Source organism: Rousettus aegyptiacus, unplaced genomic scaffold (genome assembly GCF_014176215.1).
Source record: "Rousettus aegyptiacus isolate mRouAeg1 unplaced genomic scaffold, mRouAeg1.p scaffold_m13_p_6, whole genome shotgun sequence".
Taxonomy (NCBI): domain Eukaryota; kingdom Metazoa; phylum Chordata; class Mammalia; order Chiroptera; family Pteropodidae; genus Rousettus; species Rousettus aegyptiacus.
Genome location: NW_023416309.1, coordinates 36,443,623 through 36,462,143, shown reverse-complemented (window position 1 = coordinate 36,462,143; position 18,521 = coordinate 36,443,623). Strand labels below are relative to the sequence as shown.

Here is an 18,521-nt window from a genome sequence, read left to right as displayed (position 1 = left end):
CAGTATTGTTGTTTTTTAATTCATGGCTTTTTTTTTTTTTTTTTGGTTCTTTCTTAGGATTTCCATCTCTCTGTTTCCATTGCTTATCTGTTCTCTGTTCTTTCATGTTGTCTCCTTTATCCATTTGAGCCCTTGGCATATTAATCACAGATTAAATTAAATTCCGAGTTTGATAATTCCAACATCACTGTCATGTATGGTTCTGATGTTTGCTTTCTCTTCAAATTGTGTTTTTTGCCTTTTGGTACACCTTGTAATTTTTTCTTGCTAGACATGATGGGCTGGGCAAAAGGATTTGCTGTAAATAGGCCTTTTGTAATGTGGTGGTGTGGTGTGGCATTCTATAGTCCCATTATTATGTCTCAGTCTTTCAGTGAGCCTATGCCTCTGGACCGTGAACTTAACAAATGTTTCTCTTTTATTCTTCCCCTTTAGGTGGGATAGGATGGCTAGAGTGGGCTGGAGTATTTCCCTTTCCTAGGTCAATTAGGCTCTGATAAAACCTCAGCAGTTTAGGTTCTGGTTAACTAGTTTCCCCAGAGGAAAGGCCTTCTTAAGAATAAACAGAGTACTCTGATTTATTTCAAAATGGTTTCTTTTCTCCTCCTCTGCTGGAAGTTCAGAAGATTTTTCTCTGATGTTTACTGTGGAAATCTGGTCAAGCTCCTAGAGGTGAATCTCATGATATGGTTGGGACCCCCTTATGCCTGAGTCTCCCTGTATTTTTTAACACTTTGAGTCATTCCCACTGAGCCTCCAGCAGTCTCTCAATTCCAGTTCAGGTTTTTCTTCATTTTCACTCATTCTTACAGTGGTTTTCTCCTGAGTCTCTGCTCCGGTAACCCTTGATGACCTATATTCACCTGTCTTTCCTGTCTTGGGGATAGTAGTTTGCAATGTGTCCTCTGTTCTCTTACAGACCAAAGAAGAATTGTTGATTTTTCAGTCTGTTCAACTTTTACTTGTATTAGGATGGGGTAGCAACTTCCAAGCTCCTTGCACATGTGAAACAAACAATTTCAATGATTTTTAACATTGATTCAGTTCCTGAGTTTGAACAGTAGTTACATCTCACAACTAATTTTTATTTTATTTACTTGCAGATGTCTTTTAATAACCTTCATATTTAATTCAGAAAGTATTTATTATATATAAATAATATTCTAGTTTTGTGCTGGCCATAGAGAAAGATCAAAGAAATAGAATATAGTCGTTTTTGCCAAAATGTTAATGATCTCCTCAAGGTAATAGGATATACGTTAGGAAAAATATTAAAGAGTTAGTATATATATGGCTAAAAGCCAAAATTGTGGTTCAAGTACCAAGAGATTACAAAGGTCAGAGTAGAGGTTCAGCGGACCAGAAGCAGACAGGTCAAGGTTCCAAGAGGAAGTGGGCCTTGAAAGTGAATGCGATTTGGAAAGTCCACAAAAAATTAGAAAATGGTCAGGATTGGGGCAATATATGGGAGATGGGAAGACTTGCCAGGGACTCCTGAGCAGGATTCTCCCTTGATGGAGACAGCATTGATGAGGAGCCCTGGGGCACCAGGCAGTTTCAATACCCCTGATGGCTGATTAGAGGACTTTAAGGGTGACTGACATTTAGAGACTGTGGGCACCAGGCCTGACTGGCCCAAGGTCTGGCTGTGATCCAAGGTCTGGCTGTTATCCAAGGCCTGGCTGATCCAAGGCCTTACTGGCCCAAGGTTTGGCTGGTCCAAGGTCTGGCTATGATCCAGGCCCATGGCTAGGAATAGGACTCCAGACTTAGAAAATATGTAAACATAATTCAGATTATTGTATCACGCATGTGCGGCTGAATACCACTTTTGTACTCCGCTATGTCCCCTGGAGAGAAGAGAGAAAGAGAGAGCAGAAGGGGAGAGCAGAAAGGGGCGCAGGAGAAGTGTGTGCAAGACTGCGTGCCTCGTGCCATAGACTGCACTCCCCAATAGAGCTGCACTCCCCAACAGAAGTGCACTCCATGCAATAAAGTTGGCGCCTGCCGTGTCACCCTCATGTCGACTCCTCGTGCAACTGGGCCTCGCATCATCGAACTTTCTGGGTCAGGTCAGCAATACCCCTGACACTGACAGAGACTTGCCATTATTTACAATGAAAATTTTAAATGTATACAAAAGTTTTAAAGAATGGCTCAATAAGCATCCATATACCCATCACCCAGCTTTAATTATCGCTAACATTTTTTTTCCGAGCTATTTGAAAGTAAGTTGTAGATATCACTATATTTAAACCTTAAATTCATTAGCATGTACCTCCTCAAAATTTTCTAATTAGGATATTCTTCTATAATATCACGATACCATAATCATACTTAAGAATATTAAGAATTTCATAATGTCATCTAATATCCAGACTGTATTAAAATTTCCCAATTGTCTCCAAACGTCTTCTATAGTTGGTTTCTTTCAACCAGTATCCTATTTGGGTTCATGCATTGCATTTGGTTGTTATGCATCTTGAGTCTAGTTTAATTTTGAATGTCTCCTGCACTTTTTTTTTTTCTTCTTCTTTTTTAGAAGACTAGGTTGTTGTCTTGTAGAATTTCCCAAATCTGAATTGTTAAAATTTTATTGTTTCCTCTTATAAACAGGTCCAATTTGTTTCTCTACCCCCTTTATTTCCTGTAAGCATAGTGGGATCTCACATATCAGTTTATCTAGGAATGTCCCACCTGTTTATTCCTGATATAATTGTTAATTGAGTCCCCTATCACTTTCAAAAATTTGGATGATTACTATCTGTTCACTCTCTGAAAACTGGAAGTTAGGTCTAAAAATTAATTAGATTGAGATTAAACATTTGTGGCAAGAATAGTACATAGGAGAAATGTACTTAGTTTTATATCACGTCAGGAGGAAATATAGATAATACTAGTTTGATCATTTAGGATAGTGACAGCCAGATTTCATCTCTATAAATGCCAAATTTTCCTTTTGCAATCATCTAGAAGCTTATGATATGAGTCTTTGATACCTTGAGAATATCCTGTTTCCCAACACTTCGCCTACTAGTTTTAGCATTAATTAGTTATCCTTACCTTAATTCTTTATTTGGGAAGACAAAGCGATGATTTTCTTATTCTCTACATTACCCATAATGTTATCATTCATTCTATGTATGTTACCTAGCATTCTTTGAAAATCGATAAGGATTTTTAATTCCTCTTTTAAAAATTTTAGGATAAATACTTCTTTTTTAAAAAATTTATTATCAGAAGTAAAGAGTTGATGAAATAGTTACCTCCAATTGTGACAAATGACTTTGTTTTGTGGTTTTATTGGGGTGGATTTTTATTTGTTCAGTGTTTTAAAATAAATTTCAGTCATTGTTCTTTTTGATGCTCAGATTGTCCTCTTCAAAGATCTGCTCCATTGTCTTTTTGACACCCGCCCCCACAACCAATCCAATATCCTTTGAGAGTCTCCTTGCTTTCTGGCAGGAGATGTTCCAGTTCACCTTCTGTTTTCCATGCCACAAAACCTGAACTCAAACCTTTCTTCACGGAGCCTTCAGCTCTTGCCAGTGGGACATCTGTCTTTTTGTTGATATAATTGTTTAACATCTGGAATGTCATTTTTTTCTAAGTCCTTTCAATATTTAGTGCTAGGAAATCATGGGTTTAGACTGATATTTCCAATTAAATTTAACAGTACTAAGTTTTTTTCTTTGTTTTATACTTGTATTTTTTTCTCTTGTACTAAAAATCTTAATTTCTGCTAATATTAACATATTTAGTGGCTTTATCTACAACATAAAAATCACTTCAAGTCATAATACATATTTTATTACTAAAAATAAAAATTCTGAGTGAAGTTCGAGATTTCTTTGCAGTTATTTTCATTCTCGGAATATATCTTACTGAGGATGCACTGAGAACTGCTCAAAAGTCTAAATGATCATCTTTTCCAGGATATGTTATCATTTACATTTATTTGTTTCTGTTTATCTTTATTCTAAAGTTTGCTTTTTTAAAAAAATTTTGCCTTAATTTTGTTTTTAGGCTATGTCAAACTATTACCTAGTTTAAAAGTCAAAATTTCATAAAAAGATAGATTACTTCTGCTCTATTTCCAGCTCATTTCTGCCTCCCCCAGATGACTATTTTTATTAATTTTTTATTTATTTTTCTAGTATCGATGTTTATTTTTGCAATGATAAATGTGTGTGTATGTGTTTAAACTTCCTCTATCTTCTTGTGTTTAAAAAAGAAGCTTATATTGTCCTGACCTTGTCTATTCCTCTTAACACATCCTAGAAACCACACCTTTTTAATGGTTGCACAGAACTCAGCTACAAATTTGACCAAAACTTACTCGACCATTCTCCCATTGTTACTGAGGTTTTTTCTAATCTTTTGCTATTGCAAATAAAACTACAGTAAGTAACTCTGTACAGATGCTACATATGTGTGTATGTGAAAGTGTATCTTCAGGATAGAGTCTTAGAAGTGAGATTACTGTGTTACAGGGCAAATTCATGTATTTTATTAGGTATTGTCAATTCCCCTCTACAAAAATTGTCACATGTTGTAAGCAAAGAGTGCTTATTTCCTAAGTGCACCCTATCATCACACTTGGATTTTTGCTAATCTGATATGTGAGATATATATGTTCTTCAGCATGATTATAATCTTTCTTTTAATAGGAGTGGGACTGAGTATCTTTTTAACCATTTAAAGAGGCCACCTTGAGACTGGTAGGAGGGGCGAAGATGCAGATGGGCTGGATCCATACCCATGTGTGGCTGATGAGAATGAAAGAGATATCTCCATTGCAAGGGTCCTGTCCTAAGAAAAAGGAGACCATGTCCCACACTGGGCTCTCTAGCCCAGGGTTCCAATGCCAAGAAGAGAAGTCCCTACAACTTCTGGCTATGAAAACCATCAGAGATTGCAGCTGAGTGAAATAGACATTTCTTTTAAGGTGCCCACACATGGACTCAATTGCTGACAGACACACTCACTCTAAGCTCGAGTGCTGGGGCATCAGCTTGAAAGGTGCCAGAAACGTAGGGGAGAAACTGAATTGTCTGGCTTCAGGGCAACAGCTGAAGTAGCAGTTTTTTCCCAGACAGAAGTGCTGATGGAAGCCATTATTTCTTTGTTGACCCCTCCCCCATCCAGTATGTGGATATAGGAGGCCATCATATCTGAGTCTCCATCAACTTGGCTAACACAGTTCATCCTGCCCAGGTGATTCCCAGAGACCCTACCCCACTTAATTTGAGGGCCCACCCAAGCCACTTCCAGTGGCTTTTCTGTACAAACTGCCTGTCTTGGCTCAGGTTGCTGATTTTCCTAAAATCTCTCAAAGGTTTGCAAAACCCAAACAAACATTATGCCCTGCATCTCTTGCTGAGCAGCCCTACGCCAGGCACTAGCAGCAGTCAATCTTGGTTCATGGTTTGGCCTCTCAAGATAACTCCAAGCTCAATGTGTGTGGAAGACATCTGTGGATTGCTTGATGACTCTGGGCAGGGCACAGGCTGTGGCTAAAACTGGTCTGTTGCAGAGCCCCTCATAGAGGCTCTGGGACTAGCATGCCCAGTGACCACCTTCAGACTGAGTCAGAGTACCACCCAAAACTGCATCTAAAGACAACATACCCAAAGGGGAGACTGGACAGACACCAGAGCCCTGCTAAAGCGAATCCTGCTCCATAGGGTCAGCCCCTGCGCAATAACTTCTCCACTGTAGTCACTGGCTGGTCCTTTCAACCAATCAGCCCAGGGGTCAATCCCTCTCATGGTGCAAACAGCAACCAAAGGTCAAGTACAATAGGAGGGCTCACACGACCCATATAAAGGACACACCTGGAGTGCCCTGTTTAGGTGACCAAGGAAGACTGTGACACTGGGCTCCACAGGACACCTACTACATAAGGCCAGTCTACTAAGGCCAGGACACATAGCAGTCCTACATAATATATAGAAAATAACATAGGGAGGCAGCCAAAATGGGGAAACAAGGAAACATGTCACAAACGAAAGAACAGAACAAAGTTCCAGAAAAAGAAATAAATAAAATAGTGATAAGCAATCTACCAGATATAGAGTTCAAAACACTGGTTATAAGGCTGCTCAGTGAACTTAGGGGAAAAATAGATGAAACCAGAGAAAACTTCAACAAAGAGATAGAAAACATAAAAATGGAAATAGAAAACAAAAAAGAATCAGTCAGAAATGAAAAATACAATAACTGAAATAAAGAATATATTAGAGGGAATCAATAGTAGATTAGATGAAAGAGAGGATTGAATCAGTGATTTAGATAAGAAGGTAGCAGAAAATATCCAATCAAAACAGCAACAACAACAAAAAAATCTGAAAAAAATGAGAATAGTTTAAGGGGCTTCTGGGATAACTGTAATTGAAAAAAAAATTTTAATTAATAGAGAAAAAAGACCTCTTATCTTTCATGATCATGGCTTTTGCCCACTTTTCATCTAGGTTTTTTTTTCCAATCTTAATTTTTAGGAGCTCTTTATCTACTATGGAAATTAGTGTTTTATTTGTAATGCGTGATGTAACTTTTAAAAAATTCTTTTATTTTTCAATTACACTTGGCATATGATATTATATTAGTTTCAGGTATACAACATAGTGTTTAGACATTTATATAACTTATGAAGTGATCACCCTGATCAATCTAGTACCCATCTGACACCAAACATAGTTATTACAATATTATTGACTATATTCTTTATGCTGTACTTTACATTCCTGTGACATTTTGTAACTACCAATTTGTACTTCTTAATTCCCTTTTTTTTTGTTACCCCTACCCCCAAGTTCCTTCCCATCTGGCAACTCTCAAAATGTTGTCTCTACATGATGTAACTCTTTATTCTCAATTTGTCCTTTATCTTTTGATGTTATTTATAATGTGTTGTATGTGTGTGTGTGGGGGGGGGGGTTTGCCACAAAAAGTTCTTTATGTTTTCTAGTTAAATTTATCACTTTTCTTTGATTACTTCTGGATTTTAAGTCATAGACAAGGTTATAAAGAAATTTAACTGTTTTCTTCTGGTACATGTTTGGCTTCATTTTTACATCTAGATCTCTGATCCATGGGAAGTATTTTCTGGTTAATGATTTGAGGTATAAATCTAACTTTTTTATTTTTCCCAATGAATTTGCCACTCCCTTATTTATTGAAAAATTCATCTTTAACTTATTAGATATGCTACATTCATAACATTTAATTTATTTATATTCTTCTGTTTCTTTCTGTACTTTCTCTTTAGTTTCATTGCTCATTCAGAAATACTATGCTGTTTTTATTAGAGAAGTTTTATAGGGTGCTTTAAATTTGAGAGGGTTGGCCTATTTCCACTCTTTGATCTTCTTTTTCAGAGGTGTCATTCCTTTTTATAGAAGATTTTTAGAATCAACTTGTCCCTGGCATGGGAGGAGGGTAGGTTCTTATTGCTATTTTTATTGGCATCACATTAAACTTATACATTAAATTGTAAATAATGGACAACTTCATGGTACTGAGTTATTATAGCCAAGGACATGAAACATCCCCCCATTTGCTCAAATCTGCTTTCATTTTGGGGCCCTTTAAGTCCAGATGGACTGCCTAGGAAGACTAGGAAACTGGTCAAGCTTCACCAAATAAATGATAACAGAAAATTATAATCCACAGCCATAGCATCTGCTTTCAAGGACTTCTCCAGCCTCCAGAACCTTGACCCCTCTCCTTTCTTGGACAGAAGACTGTCTCTCTGCTCTTACATGCTCTCTGGCTTCATCATGGTTCTGACTAATGGGGACAACCAGGCCTCCTTTTTACCTAGGATCCCATGTATCTACCTCCCCCACTGTTTCTGGATGACCAAAGGGATGGTCATATACTGGAAATTAGTGAGAGATAAGATGGATCCTCCAGGTGAGACTCAGTCACAGAGGGAAATGAATGACATTTGCACTTGGTTCTAGAAGTGAACAAAAGCCTCTGTAATCCATAAGAAGAGTCAGTAGCTGGGAACATAACCCGGAAATGAGAATGGTGGTAGATCTAGCTACAGAAAAGTAGCGGGAAACTGAGTGGTAAACTGGGTGACAGCAAAGGCTGGAGCAAGAGCAGGGCAAAGGTGGAAATATTACAAAGGAGAATCATGTTGGTAGATGGGCTCTGAGGGCTAAAGAGAAGGGAGGAGATGATAACGACACATAGGCCAGGAGTTGTCCATCCCAACAATAAGCTATCACAATGCTCTTGCTGCCCAGGGACTTAGACTGATATGATAAGCACAAGCCATTTTCATCTAAGCTGTTCTATTAATCCAGACATTGCACTCCGGGCCATTGTGATACATAGAATATTGAGGTTACTGAATAGATAAAATAGGGAACTGATATGTCTCACAGAAAGTGAAGCCTTGAGCTTTAAAGAGCTTTTGCCCATTTGCTCAAGTCACAAATGTGTTTTCTTCTTCTTTCTTTCTCCCTTCCTACACCCTCCTCTCCACCCCCCTCCATCCTCACAAAGGAGAACAGACAGACCACTACCAACATCTGCCGTACTTCCTTTTCTCTCTACCTCTCCCTGGCCTCTTCTGCTATTTTTTTTCCTACTGGGTTACCTGGGTTTCTTGGCTTCCTCCCAAACCTTTCTCCATCTGGGCCCTTTACTGGCACTGGCAAATTAATCAGGCGTGGGTCTGACCATGTAAGCTCTTGCTACTTTGGCCTGCATGTGTTAGAAAGCTGCTGGGGCCACTGCACCCCATCCCAACACCAAGAAAGAGGGCCAGCACAAGAAATGAAGAGAGAGTGAATGGTTTGGGAGTTAAGGACCCTGGCTCATGAGTCAGGAAGACTGGATGGCCTCAGGTGGGTTATGTCACCTTTTTGAGGTTCAGGTGTCACATCATAAAATGGGAATGATAATATTACCCCCTTATACGGTTGTTGTGAGGCTGGCCATTATGGGAGTGGGTTATGCTTAGAACCATATTACATAGTACCAACACTACCTTTTGCCTACTTTCTTTGGCAGTTTGCCTAAACGAGACCTGGAAAGGGGAAAGCCATTAGCAAGTGGATGACAGAACAAAGAAGGTAAACCACGGATGATCTCCAGTGAGAGCTTGGAGTACTTCCAGGGCTCTGTAACTGCTACAACCACCTACACCCTCCTTTGGGGAGCAATTTAGTACAGACGATCAAAGGTTTCTCTTCTGAAAACTGTGAGAGTGTTTCCACTGGTGGAATCCAATTTCTGTGCACATAGGCCAATGTCCAGATGCCAAATCAGAAGGAGCCTGAGCCCTCCTTTAATCCCGTTTCCTGTCCTCTTAAGGTGAGAAATTGAAGTCAGGAAGTCTACGTGATTCCCCCTAGGTCATGGTTAAGTTGGTGCCTTGATTCCAGGACAGAACCCTCTGCTGAATCACAGATCTCTCTTGCAATGGTAAAGAGCTGTGATTAGAGCTTAGACTATGGAAACAGGCTTGAGTTTGAATCCCAGTTCTTCTACTGATGAGTGGCCTAAATTTGGGTCAGTTACTTAACCTCTCTATGAATCAGTTTCTTCACATGTAAAATGAATATCATCAGAGGACATGGACATAGAAAGCGTTCATAAGCACGTTGTTGTTTTTGTCATTAACAGATATAAGGAAAAGAGCCCAAGAGAAATCAGTGCTGGTCGGGTCTCATCCCCAAGCTCCAATATAATCTGTCTTCTTGTTCTGAAGACTTATCATCTCACAGAGTGGCGACATAGGCAGGCCGTCCTGCCTTCGTATCATAATTCTAGACCAGATCTTCTTTTATTTATTTTCATTAAATATTTAATACCTACGATAGGTACCTATATACTTATCACTCAACTTAAGAAATAGGACACTACCATTGCCTTTAAAGCTCTGTGTGTCTTTTCACTCTGATCCCACTTCCTGGTGTCCATGCTCCTGAATTTTACACTGTTCTTTCCCTTGGTTTGACTATATATGTGTATGTCCTAAATGATATATTAGTTAGTTTTATATGTCTTTAAACTTAATACAACTGGAATTATGCTGTACAATCTTCTTTAACTTGCCTTCATTGCTGAAATTATTTGCGTTATTCTCCATACTGATGTAATTGTAGTTCACTCATTTTCACTGTTAAATAGTAAGTACTACATTGAATCTATCACAACTAATTTATTCATTTTCTTGTTGATAGAAAATTGTTTTTTTTCCCAGTGTTGTTTTTTTTCCCATTAGAAATGGTGTTTCAATGATAATTCTTGCACATAACCTTAGTGTACATGGTATATTCTTCGTGCTCTGTTACGTTACATCTGACCCATGCTGGTATGTAGATCATTGCACATACTTATATTTTTATCAGCAGCATATAGGAGTTCTACATTTTCTTTAGGTTGGGATTATCCATTTTGATTCATCAATCTAGTGATTAATTATGCCCACTTTGCTGTGTAGATCGAGAATGAGTTGTTTATTCATGGTACATTACTTTTCATGTGCTGTGGAAAGCATGTTGTGTGGTCTCGTTCCTTTTACAAGTATCAGCTAAGGCTCAGTGTCCTCAATTTCCATGCTTACATTGACCTTTCTGAGAAGCTGGTTACACCTGCAGAGCAGACATGGAAGCCTGGAACATTACAGCTGTCATGCTACACGCAATGGGGGGCAAAATGTCCAGTCTGGAAAAGCAGACTCTCATTTTTATCATGTCAGACCAAATATAGTAAAAAAAAGAAAGACAAGAAGCTGTAAAAAGAAAAAGCAGAAGTGTAACTCTTGCTGCTGTTCTTTTTCTCTGGGGAAATAAGAAGTTGCCAGCCCAGGTGCCGAGCAGAAATGTTGGTTGAGAGAAAAATCAAGTGGCCAATGGGGTGTACTTTACAATAATTCAGAAAGCACAAACTGACTATCATCATCCTATTCAGTAAAGCTTGATTTTCCTGACACCTTGTATATGCCTTCATCATCCTGGACTACTAGTTTCAGTTAGTAACCATGGGAAGAGAAAAAAAAGGTGGATGAAAATAAAAGGTTCAAATTTCCAGTTATAAAATAAACGAGTAATGGGGATGTAATGTACGGCATAGGGAATACAGTCTATAATATTGGAATAACACTGTATCATGTCAGATGGTTGCTGGACATATCATGGTGATCACTTCTTTAGGTATATAAATGTTGAATAACTATGGTGTACACCTAAAAGTAATATAGTATTGTATGTTAGTTATATTTTAATAATTTTTTTTAAAGAACTATGGGAAGAGGATGGGAGGAGCTCTAAAGCTCCTTCAGAATACATTGCAAGAAAACTGAGCTGCTTGTTTGGGGAAAATAAACGACTGCAGATTAGTGCTTGCACTTTTTTCTTGAAAACCATCTGTTCTCTTGCTAGCCTGGCCAATTCAGTGGCATGGCCAAGCAGAAGGGCCCCACCCTTCAGTAGCTCTGAGGATTCTGCTCCTGATCATCTGGTCGAACTAGAAATTCAGAGGCAGCACATGAATGTGAACAACCGAGATTTACCTGGGGAAACACAGAACCTCTGTTTGTACAAAGGAGAAGCGCAGGAGGGAAGAAACCCATCTACTGCTTCCATCTCTACTGCAGCCTCCCTCTCTTCTCCTCCTCCCTCCCTCCTTCTCCTTTAGCTCTTCTTTGTCTCTTCGCTCTCTTCCCCTTCTATCTTCAGCCAGACCTTGGGTCTGTAACAGGAGAGGTACCTGTGAGCTCTCCATGTCGTTCTTTTTATTTTATTTTTTTCAGACTCTGGAATCAACTGATCAGCTGGATAAATGTGGGAAATGTGCACCTACTTCACAAAGGTGAGCAGGGCGTTTCTGCTGGCTACAGGGAAGTATGCTCAGGTATAAATGGAACAGTCTCTCTTATTTCCTTCTTCCCTGACCCTAAACTGCTGTCTGCTCTCTAAATGACAGATAAATCAGAAGTTTTCAGAATAGGTCAAAGGAACAATCAAGTCTTGCTGGAGGGAAGCGGACCTCTCTAGATGGGTCAGCCCCTCGAAGGTGTGCTTTCCTTCTCCCTGCTCCTCGTCCCACCTGCTGTGCTTGGGATACTCTTAGTGCTCCCAGGTGTGCATGCCACTGGGTCTAGTGAAGGGATGAAAATGAGCCATGGGTGAGGGCAAGGAGGGGACAAAGGCCGTAAGAAGAGTGGCATCCTGATTTTTGAGGGACTTCCTAATAGCCTGGTGTCAAAATTGCAAGTTGGGAGATAGATGTGTTCTCAGCTGACGTTTGGGTACATCCTGGTTTTGTTTGAAAGCATCCGGTTCTCAGCATAATTCCTCACTCTTTGGACCTGATGAGGAGAACACACATCTCATGATGGTAATCCTCTCCCCTTTTCCAGATCACCCATCTCTCTCTTCCTTGCCTAGAGAATTGTCCATCCATTTTAGAAAGATCTTCAGGAAAAAGCAACTCTAATTCTCTGAGTAGACTGTTACTGCTGTGTCGTTGCCACCTGATATTTATTTAAAAACATTCGGTGGGGAGGGATGAAAAGGATGAGCAGGATGAGCAGAACAATATAAAAATGCCATTTTCATCCCATGGTTCCTCAAGTGGAAAACTTTATCCATAACTTTATGCAAATGAGCATAAAGTTCCAAAGAAATCTTCATATGGAATTCTATTCTGCTTTTCCTTGAGCCCAGGAAGCTACTGCGGACAGCAGACACCTGCTGAAAACAGGGCTATGCGTGTACGAGATAACAGGAAGTAGAGACCAGCCAAAGCTTGCCCTGGCCTGGTTACAAGTCCGGTTATAAAAGAAAGCAGCTGGAAAGAAATTTGCATGTCCAATAGGTTTCGCTATTAAAGTTTACACAATGTGGAGTAATCAGCCAAGCTGGCTGGTTACCCAGATCACATGATTATATAGAAACATGAAACTTGACTATGTGCTCAAGCAAGTTTTACTTCTCCTTGCTGGCAAGGGTGTTTGCCAGCAGCTTGCACTCTCGGAAATCAGACTCAAGTAATTGGGACCCTTGAGATCAAAGCCTTACTATGCTACTTCCTAGGAGGGCCAAGGACTGCTGACGTTACCACTGGATGGTCATTTGCAGCTCTTATCATTACCTAAAAGGATGGACAAGCTTAATAAAATAACTGTCCCTGCCAGTCAGAAGTTGAGGTAAGATTTTCCCCAACCAATATTCTTTCTCCTTCTCCTTCTCCTTCTCCTTCTCCTTCTCCTTCTCCTTCTCCTTCTTCTTCTTCTCCTTTTTTCCCAATGATTTTACAGAAATACTGAAACCCTGGAATACTTTGCTAATTCTAAGGGAATGAGTGGCAACTGCTATAGGGAAGTGGGCAGCATTTTTAAAGAAATGTGTAGGAACCAGTGAGCTTCTTCTAGCTTGCTTTTCCAATGATAAAGTGTGAAGCTCTGGAGCGACAATGAAAAAGAAAAGCCAAGGGCTTAGATTTTACCCAAGATCAGCTTTCGGAGTCTAAATACAACACATTTTTCTAAGGGTTTGCCTAATCTGAGTCCTTGACCATTTCATTGTGGATTGCTATGTAATGTTAAGGATTGTTGTAATCATTTGTATTCATTATAGTTTTACTGTTCTTATTTATTTTGTGCATCTATATCATAAGTGTTTGGGAGAGATTAGATCTGTTTTTTTCCATGTCCTCATGTCAGTGTAACAATTATCTATAAAAATCCACTTAGAAAGAATAAACCTGAAATGACCCCAGCGGCAAAAATCAAGAAACTTCTCTGATCTGTGGAAAAGATGACTTCCCAAATTTTGATTTTGAAAGCCTTCTTTTTGTCTCATTATAATGGCACTATGGTTTTTGGACATTGGAACTTTTAAATGTTCAATGACTATTTTATATTCCAACTACCGTTTGAGCTTTAATTTTTCATGGATGATGTGACACATGTAGCAAGTTATCACAAATATTAAGGCACTAGAGAATTAGAGGTTTTGAGAAAAAATGTAAGAGAAATTAGTCTGGAATTAGCAGAGGGTGAGCCCTTCACAATTAGAATATGGGTCTCATATGTGGTTGGTGCTGTTAAATGGTAGTTTGAAATGAACAGCTGACCTGGAATCAGTAGGCAGCATCAGCCGCAGTCAGCCATTTTGAGGGCATGTTGTTGAGTGCTGCCGAGTGATCTGCACTGACAGGGGACAAGAAGATATCATAGTCTATTTCTTGGTCCCAAGTTGGTACACCCTCGCAGGAGTGGGTAGGTAAAACAATGAAACTAGTAAGTAACTAAAGGAAGGTAAGAAAGGAGTTGGAGTAATTAGAGAAGTTTTCATGGAGAAGATGCTTCAAGAGCTAGGCTTTGAGAAGAAGGTAAGAAAAAGATGTAGCTGGAAAATTGGAGGAAGAACATTATGTGCTGGAAGGAAGGAAATACAGAGGCTGATACCTGGAGCTGGATATTGAGGAGAGTTTTCAGTCCAACAGAGACTATAGTGTCGAGCAGGTGGGACCAGATAGTCCTGATAAGATTGGGTACATAGGGTGGAGCCAGATTACAAAGACAGTGAGAGCTCTAACCACAGAGAGTTGGAGAATGATTTACACTGTTAGAGATGTCATACCAGTAAGCTTATGGGAGGTTAGAATAATGGACTGAAGGGGCAGGAGAACTGGATCAGAGGCAGGGATACTCAATAGGTAGGTGGCAGTTAAGTTACCCCAAATCTAGCATTGTAGGCCTGGACTTGAGGTGCAGCAGTGAGACGAGAAAGGGAAGGAGAGATAGGAAAAAAGTGCCAAAGAAACCAACGAGAAATAGATATTAGGGCTTCTCTCAAATGATCAGAAAGGTTTTTAAATGTCCTCTTCAGATATAGTCCATAACCTGGAGCTATGCTAAGCCTTAGAATCTCTCTCAGCAAATCCAGATGGGAATTTAAATAAAGAAAAGCAATAGAACCTAAATCATTTTATGATCCCTCCCTCTGGGACAAAGTCCAACTTGATCACAGAGCAGTTGATAAGCAATACACAACCATAGATTATAGAGTAGAAAACCAAAATTATATTGTGGATAATTATACACTCTGCTCATCTGCCTTTTTTTCCACTGCTTGGTTACTCAGTCATCTTTACAGAATTGGCCTGTCAACGTGGAACTTTTCAAAGAAACAGAATTGTAAACACAATGGATTTGAAGCACCATCTTAAATCTTTTCTGTAATTAGATGGGATAGTGGTTTATATCCTCTGTTCTGACTGGGTAACATCAATTCAAAAGGTTGCCTAACTGTGCAGTTATTTGGCTCTAGATGACAATATAAGTGAAGAGATGTGTTTATACCCTTAGGTTTATCAAAGTTTATATGAGAATTTGCTTAAATTGTTAGCCACAAAAATAGAGTGATAATGAGTGTCCATCAAGGGGGCTTAAAGGGGTGACCCTAGGGATGATCTAGCGGCTGAAAAGAAACCAAATAGCAGGAGCGACCGGGAGTGGAGAAAAAGCAGAATCGACCAAAGAAAGCAGGGCAGGCAGGTTGGAGGGAAACAATTGATCTCAAAATGAAGGAGAAAAACAAGGTTCTCAAATGGACACAGTTGGAGATAAGAATTCACCCTGAGAGTTTCTGCTGTGGAAAAACTGACAAAGCAAAGTGGCTAAGTCACATGTGACCACAGAAATAAGTGGGTACGAATTCTTGCTTTTTACTCCGATTGAGGCACTACCTAAAGTAGGTTTCTCCATTAGTGGGGATCCATAAACTCGCAAGATTTTAGTTGATTCTTAGCCATGATTGTCCCTGGATTTTATAAGATAATAATAGCATCAGAAACCCAGCTAAAACCTGGATTCTCAATCCTTCCATGGTAAATAGTCTTATGATCATAAAAATTTTATACTTCTAAGTAAATATTTCAAAATTTACAATCCTGAATCATATTGACTATATTCCTTTCAAGTTAGTGAAACTAGTTGGATTTTTTTATATTTTTATATTTTTAACAATCTCACAATTTATTTGTTATCTATGCTTGTGTAGCACCCACAAACACACACTCACTTAGTTTTACAAATGCAAAGGATCTTTAACATGAGTGTGATTAAGCCTAGTCTCTCTAATCCTTATCTTATTCATTAAAGAGTATGGTATTTTTAGGTAAAACTAATATATGTGTAATGCTAGGAAAGTTTACTTAATCTCCCTGGTCCCAGTTTCTTTAGCTGATAAAACAAAGATAATAACAATACCAATCTCATAGGGCCGTTGTAAGGATCAAATAAATTATTCTGTGAAGTGTTGACACAGTGATCCTGGTACATAATAATCATTGAATTAAAAAATGGTAGTTATTAATATCAATATTGTTATTCTTATTAAATCGTAGGTGCACAATTGATTTTCTGAACATAAACATAGGTCTTACATCGATCCTTGATAAATTTCATGTTAGTTTCAGTTCTTTCCAATTATTTTGGCTGTTTTACTTGTTGATTCTGACATCTGTGCCATTTAGCTTTGTATGTACTGTAAACGTAAAAAAAAAAAATCCCTTCTCTGCCTTTGTCTAAGTGGCTAATAAAACTATTGAGGAAAACAGAGTTCTGGCATGGATGTCTGAATCTCACTGCTAGCACTCTCACATTGGGGTCTTATTTAACAGACTCTGGGATATGACTTCTCAAATCTTAGAGTCTTCAACTGACATTAAAATGACATCTTTTATGATGCTTCCATATATGCCCTTTTCTTTCCTTTTCTACCACATCCTCAGTTGGTTCTCGCCTCTACTGTGTCCCCCATCTACAAAATGAGCAGTTTGGACCAGATAACCCCCAAAGTTCCTCTCAGTTCTGATACTGTGGAGACCATGCTTGACATATGTTACATCCTCTAAAGCTATTATTTTATTCCATGACCCTCAGGAAATATCTCCTGATTTAATTATTAACTTATTTGAGACAAACAGTTTTTAAAATATTTTTAAACCCTTTTCTTATTGCTTTGAAAGCTGCCTATCTCTGAACACTGGGGTCAGAGAATGCATCTAGACAACATCCAGATGAGATTATCTAGAAGAAAGATATGATGTATTTAGAAGGATAATACGTTTGGAGCCCAAAAGGCCAGTTACTAGATATGGGTCCTGAGGAAGTCACTCAACTTCTCTAAGCCTCAGTTCCTTCAACTGTCAAATAAAACTAGAGATGCCTTCCTCACAGACTTGTGAAGACCAAGATAACATGGGCTGAAGTGCCCAGAATGATATTTGTCACATGCTCATAATTACAAGTAAGCAAAAAATAAACACAAAGACTGGTACTTCAACCTACCCATCGTGAGTGACCATTTGCTGCCTCTCTTCCAACTCATGGTAATAGATCCAACCCCCTTTAACTGGAGTGGCAACCAGAGCAGGAAGCTGTCAAGGCACTTGCAGTCAATGGGGCAACTTTTGAATACACATGTGTCTGGGGGCAATTCTCTTCTCATTCTTTATAAGCTAAGGTCAGAGGCCAGTACTCATGTGGGAGGGCAAAAAGGAGGCACAACATCTAATTGTAGAAATAAGATAGACTTCCCAGGAAGAATGCTTTCCCATTCTCTTCACACTGCCTACCTGCATTATGTCATCTGAGAATCCACTCAACTGAGCCATCTTATGTCACACCAATGGATGGAATACTCAGACAAAGCTTCTTTCTTCTTGTGGACAAGCTACATGGAGCTACATCATTGGAAACTGGCTTAGTATGTGTGGATTTCAGGATCATCAGCTAAAAAAAACCTCAAGGCACTCTTTCTCACCCACTCTGGGCATGGCTATACCAGCAAAACCCTAAATCAGAGTCCACATATCCAAGGCATACTCTCTCCTAGATCTAATGATTGCCTGTGTGCCATGTCTGAACAACTCCTTTCTCTTCACACAACAAGTCTCTATATGGGCTTTGATATAATTAATTAGGTTTCAAGAACTGAAGCACAATTACATTCCAGCCCTGCCTCCTACATCACTGGATTGGGCTGGTACCAAATACTTCAGGCATTCATTTACAAACAACCACTAGGTTTTCCCCCACAGAAGACTAACCTTTTCTGTTCTGTTTAGCACTTACTAATTTAGTTCATTTTCAAAGAGGATGTTACTATTGCCCTTATGCAATGACATCAAGAAATCTAGGCTTGTTAAAGAATATGATTGAGAAAAAGGAGACATTAAATGACAGCTTGTTATAGGGAAATTGAAACACCAGATGGCTTTCTCTGGCTTTTTAATAAATGCCCAGAAGCATCCTTCCTTTGACATCCTCTAAGACATAGCTACATCATTTAGATCACTGTTTCTTCATTAAGAACAAGTTTGCCCACCAAGGGACATTTGGTTGTCACAGCTGGGGATGAGGATGCTTCTGGCACCTACCTAGTAGTACACTAGGGATGCTGCTAAACATCCTATGTTGCACAGAGCAGTCCTCACAGCAAAGAATTATCTGGCCCAAAATGTCAATAGTGCTACTGTTGAGA

General features: G+C 39.1%; 1 protein-coding gene across 2 annotated transcripts in view; it reads left to right on the top strand.

The window, feature by feature from the left end:
• The first annotated feature begins 12,886 nt into the window (after nucleotides 1-12,886).
• Nucleotides 12,887-18,521, top strand: part of BLNK (B cell linker) — a 71,176-nt gene continuing 65,541 nt past the window's right edge. For both annotated transcript variants that reach the window (XM_016164210.2, XM_016164209.2), the window contains exon 1: nucleotides 12,887-13,174. In XM_016164210.2, coding sequence (XP_016019696.2) covers nucleotides 13,128-13,174 — 47 coding nt within the window. In that variant the 5' untranslated portion in view covers nucleotides 12,887-13,127. The remainder of the gene's footprint in view (nucleotides 13,175-18,521) is intronic.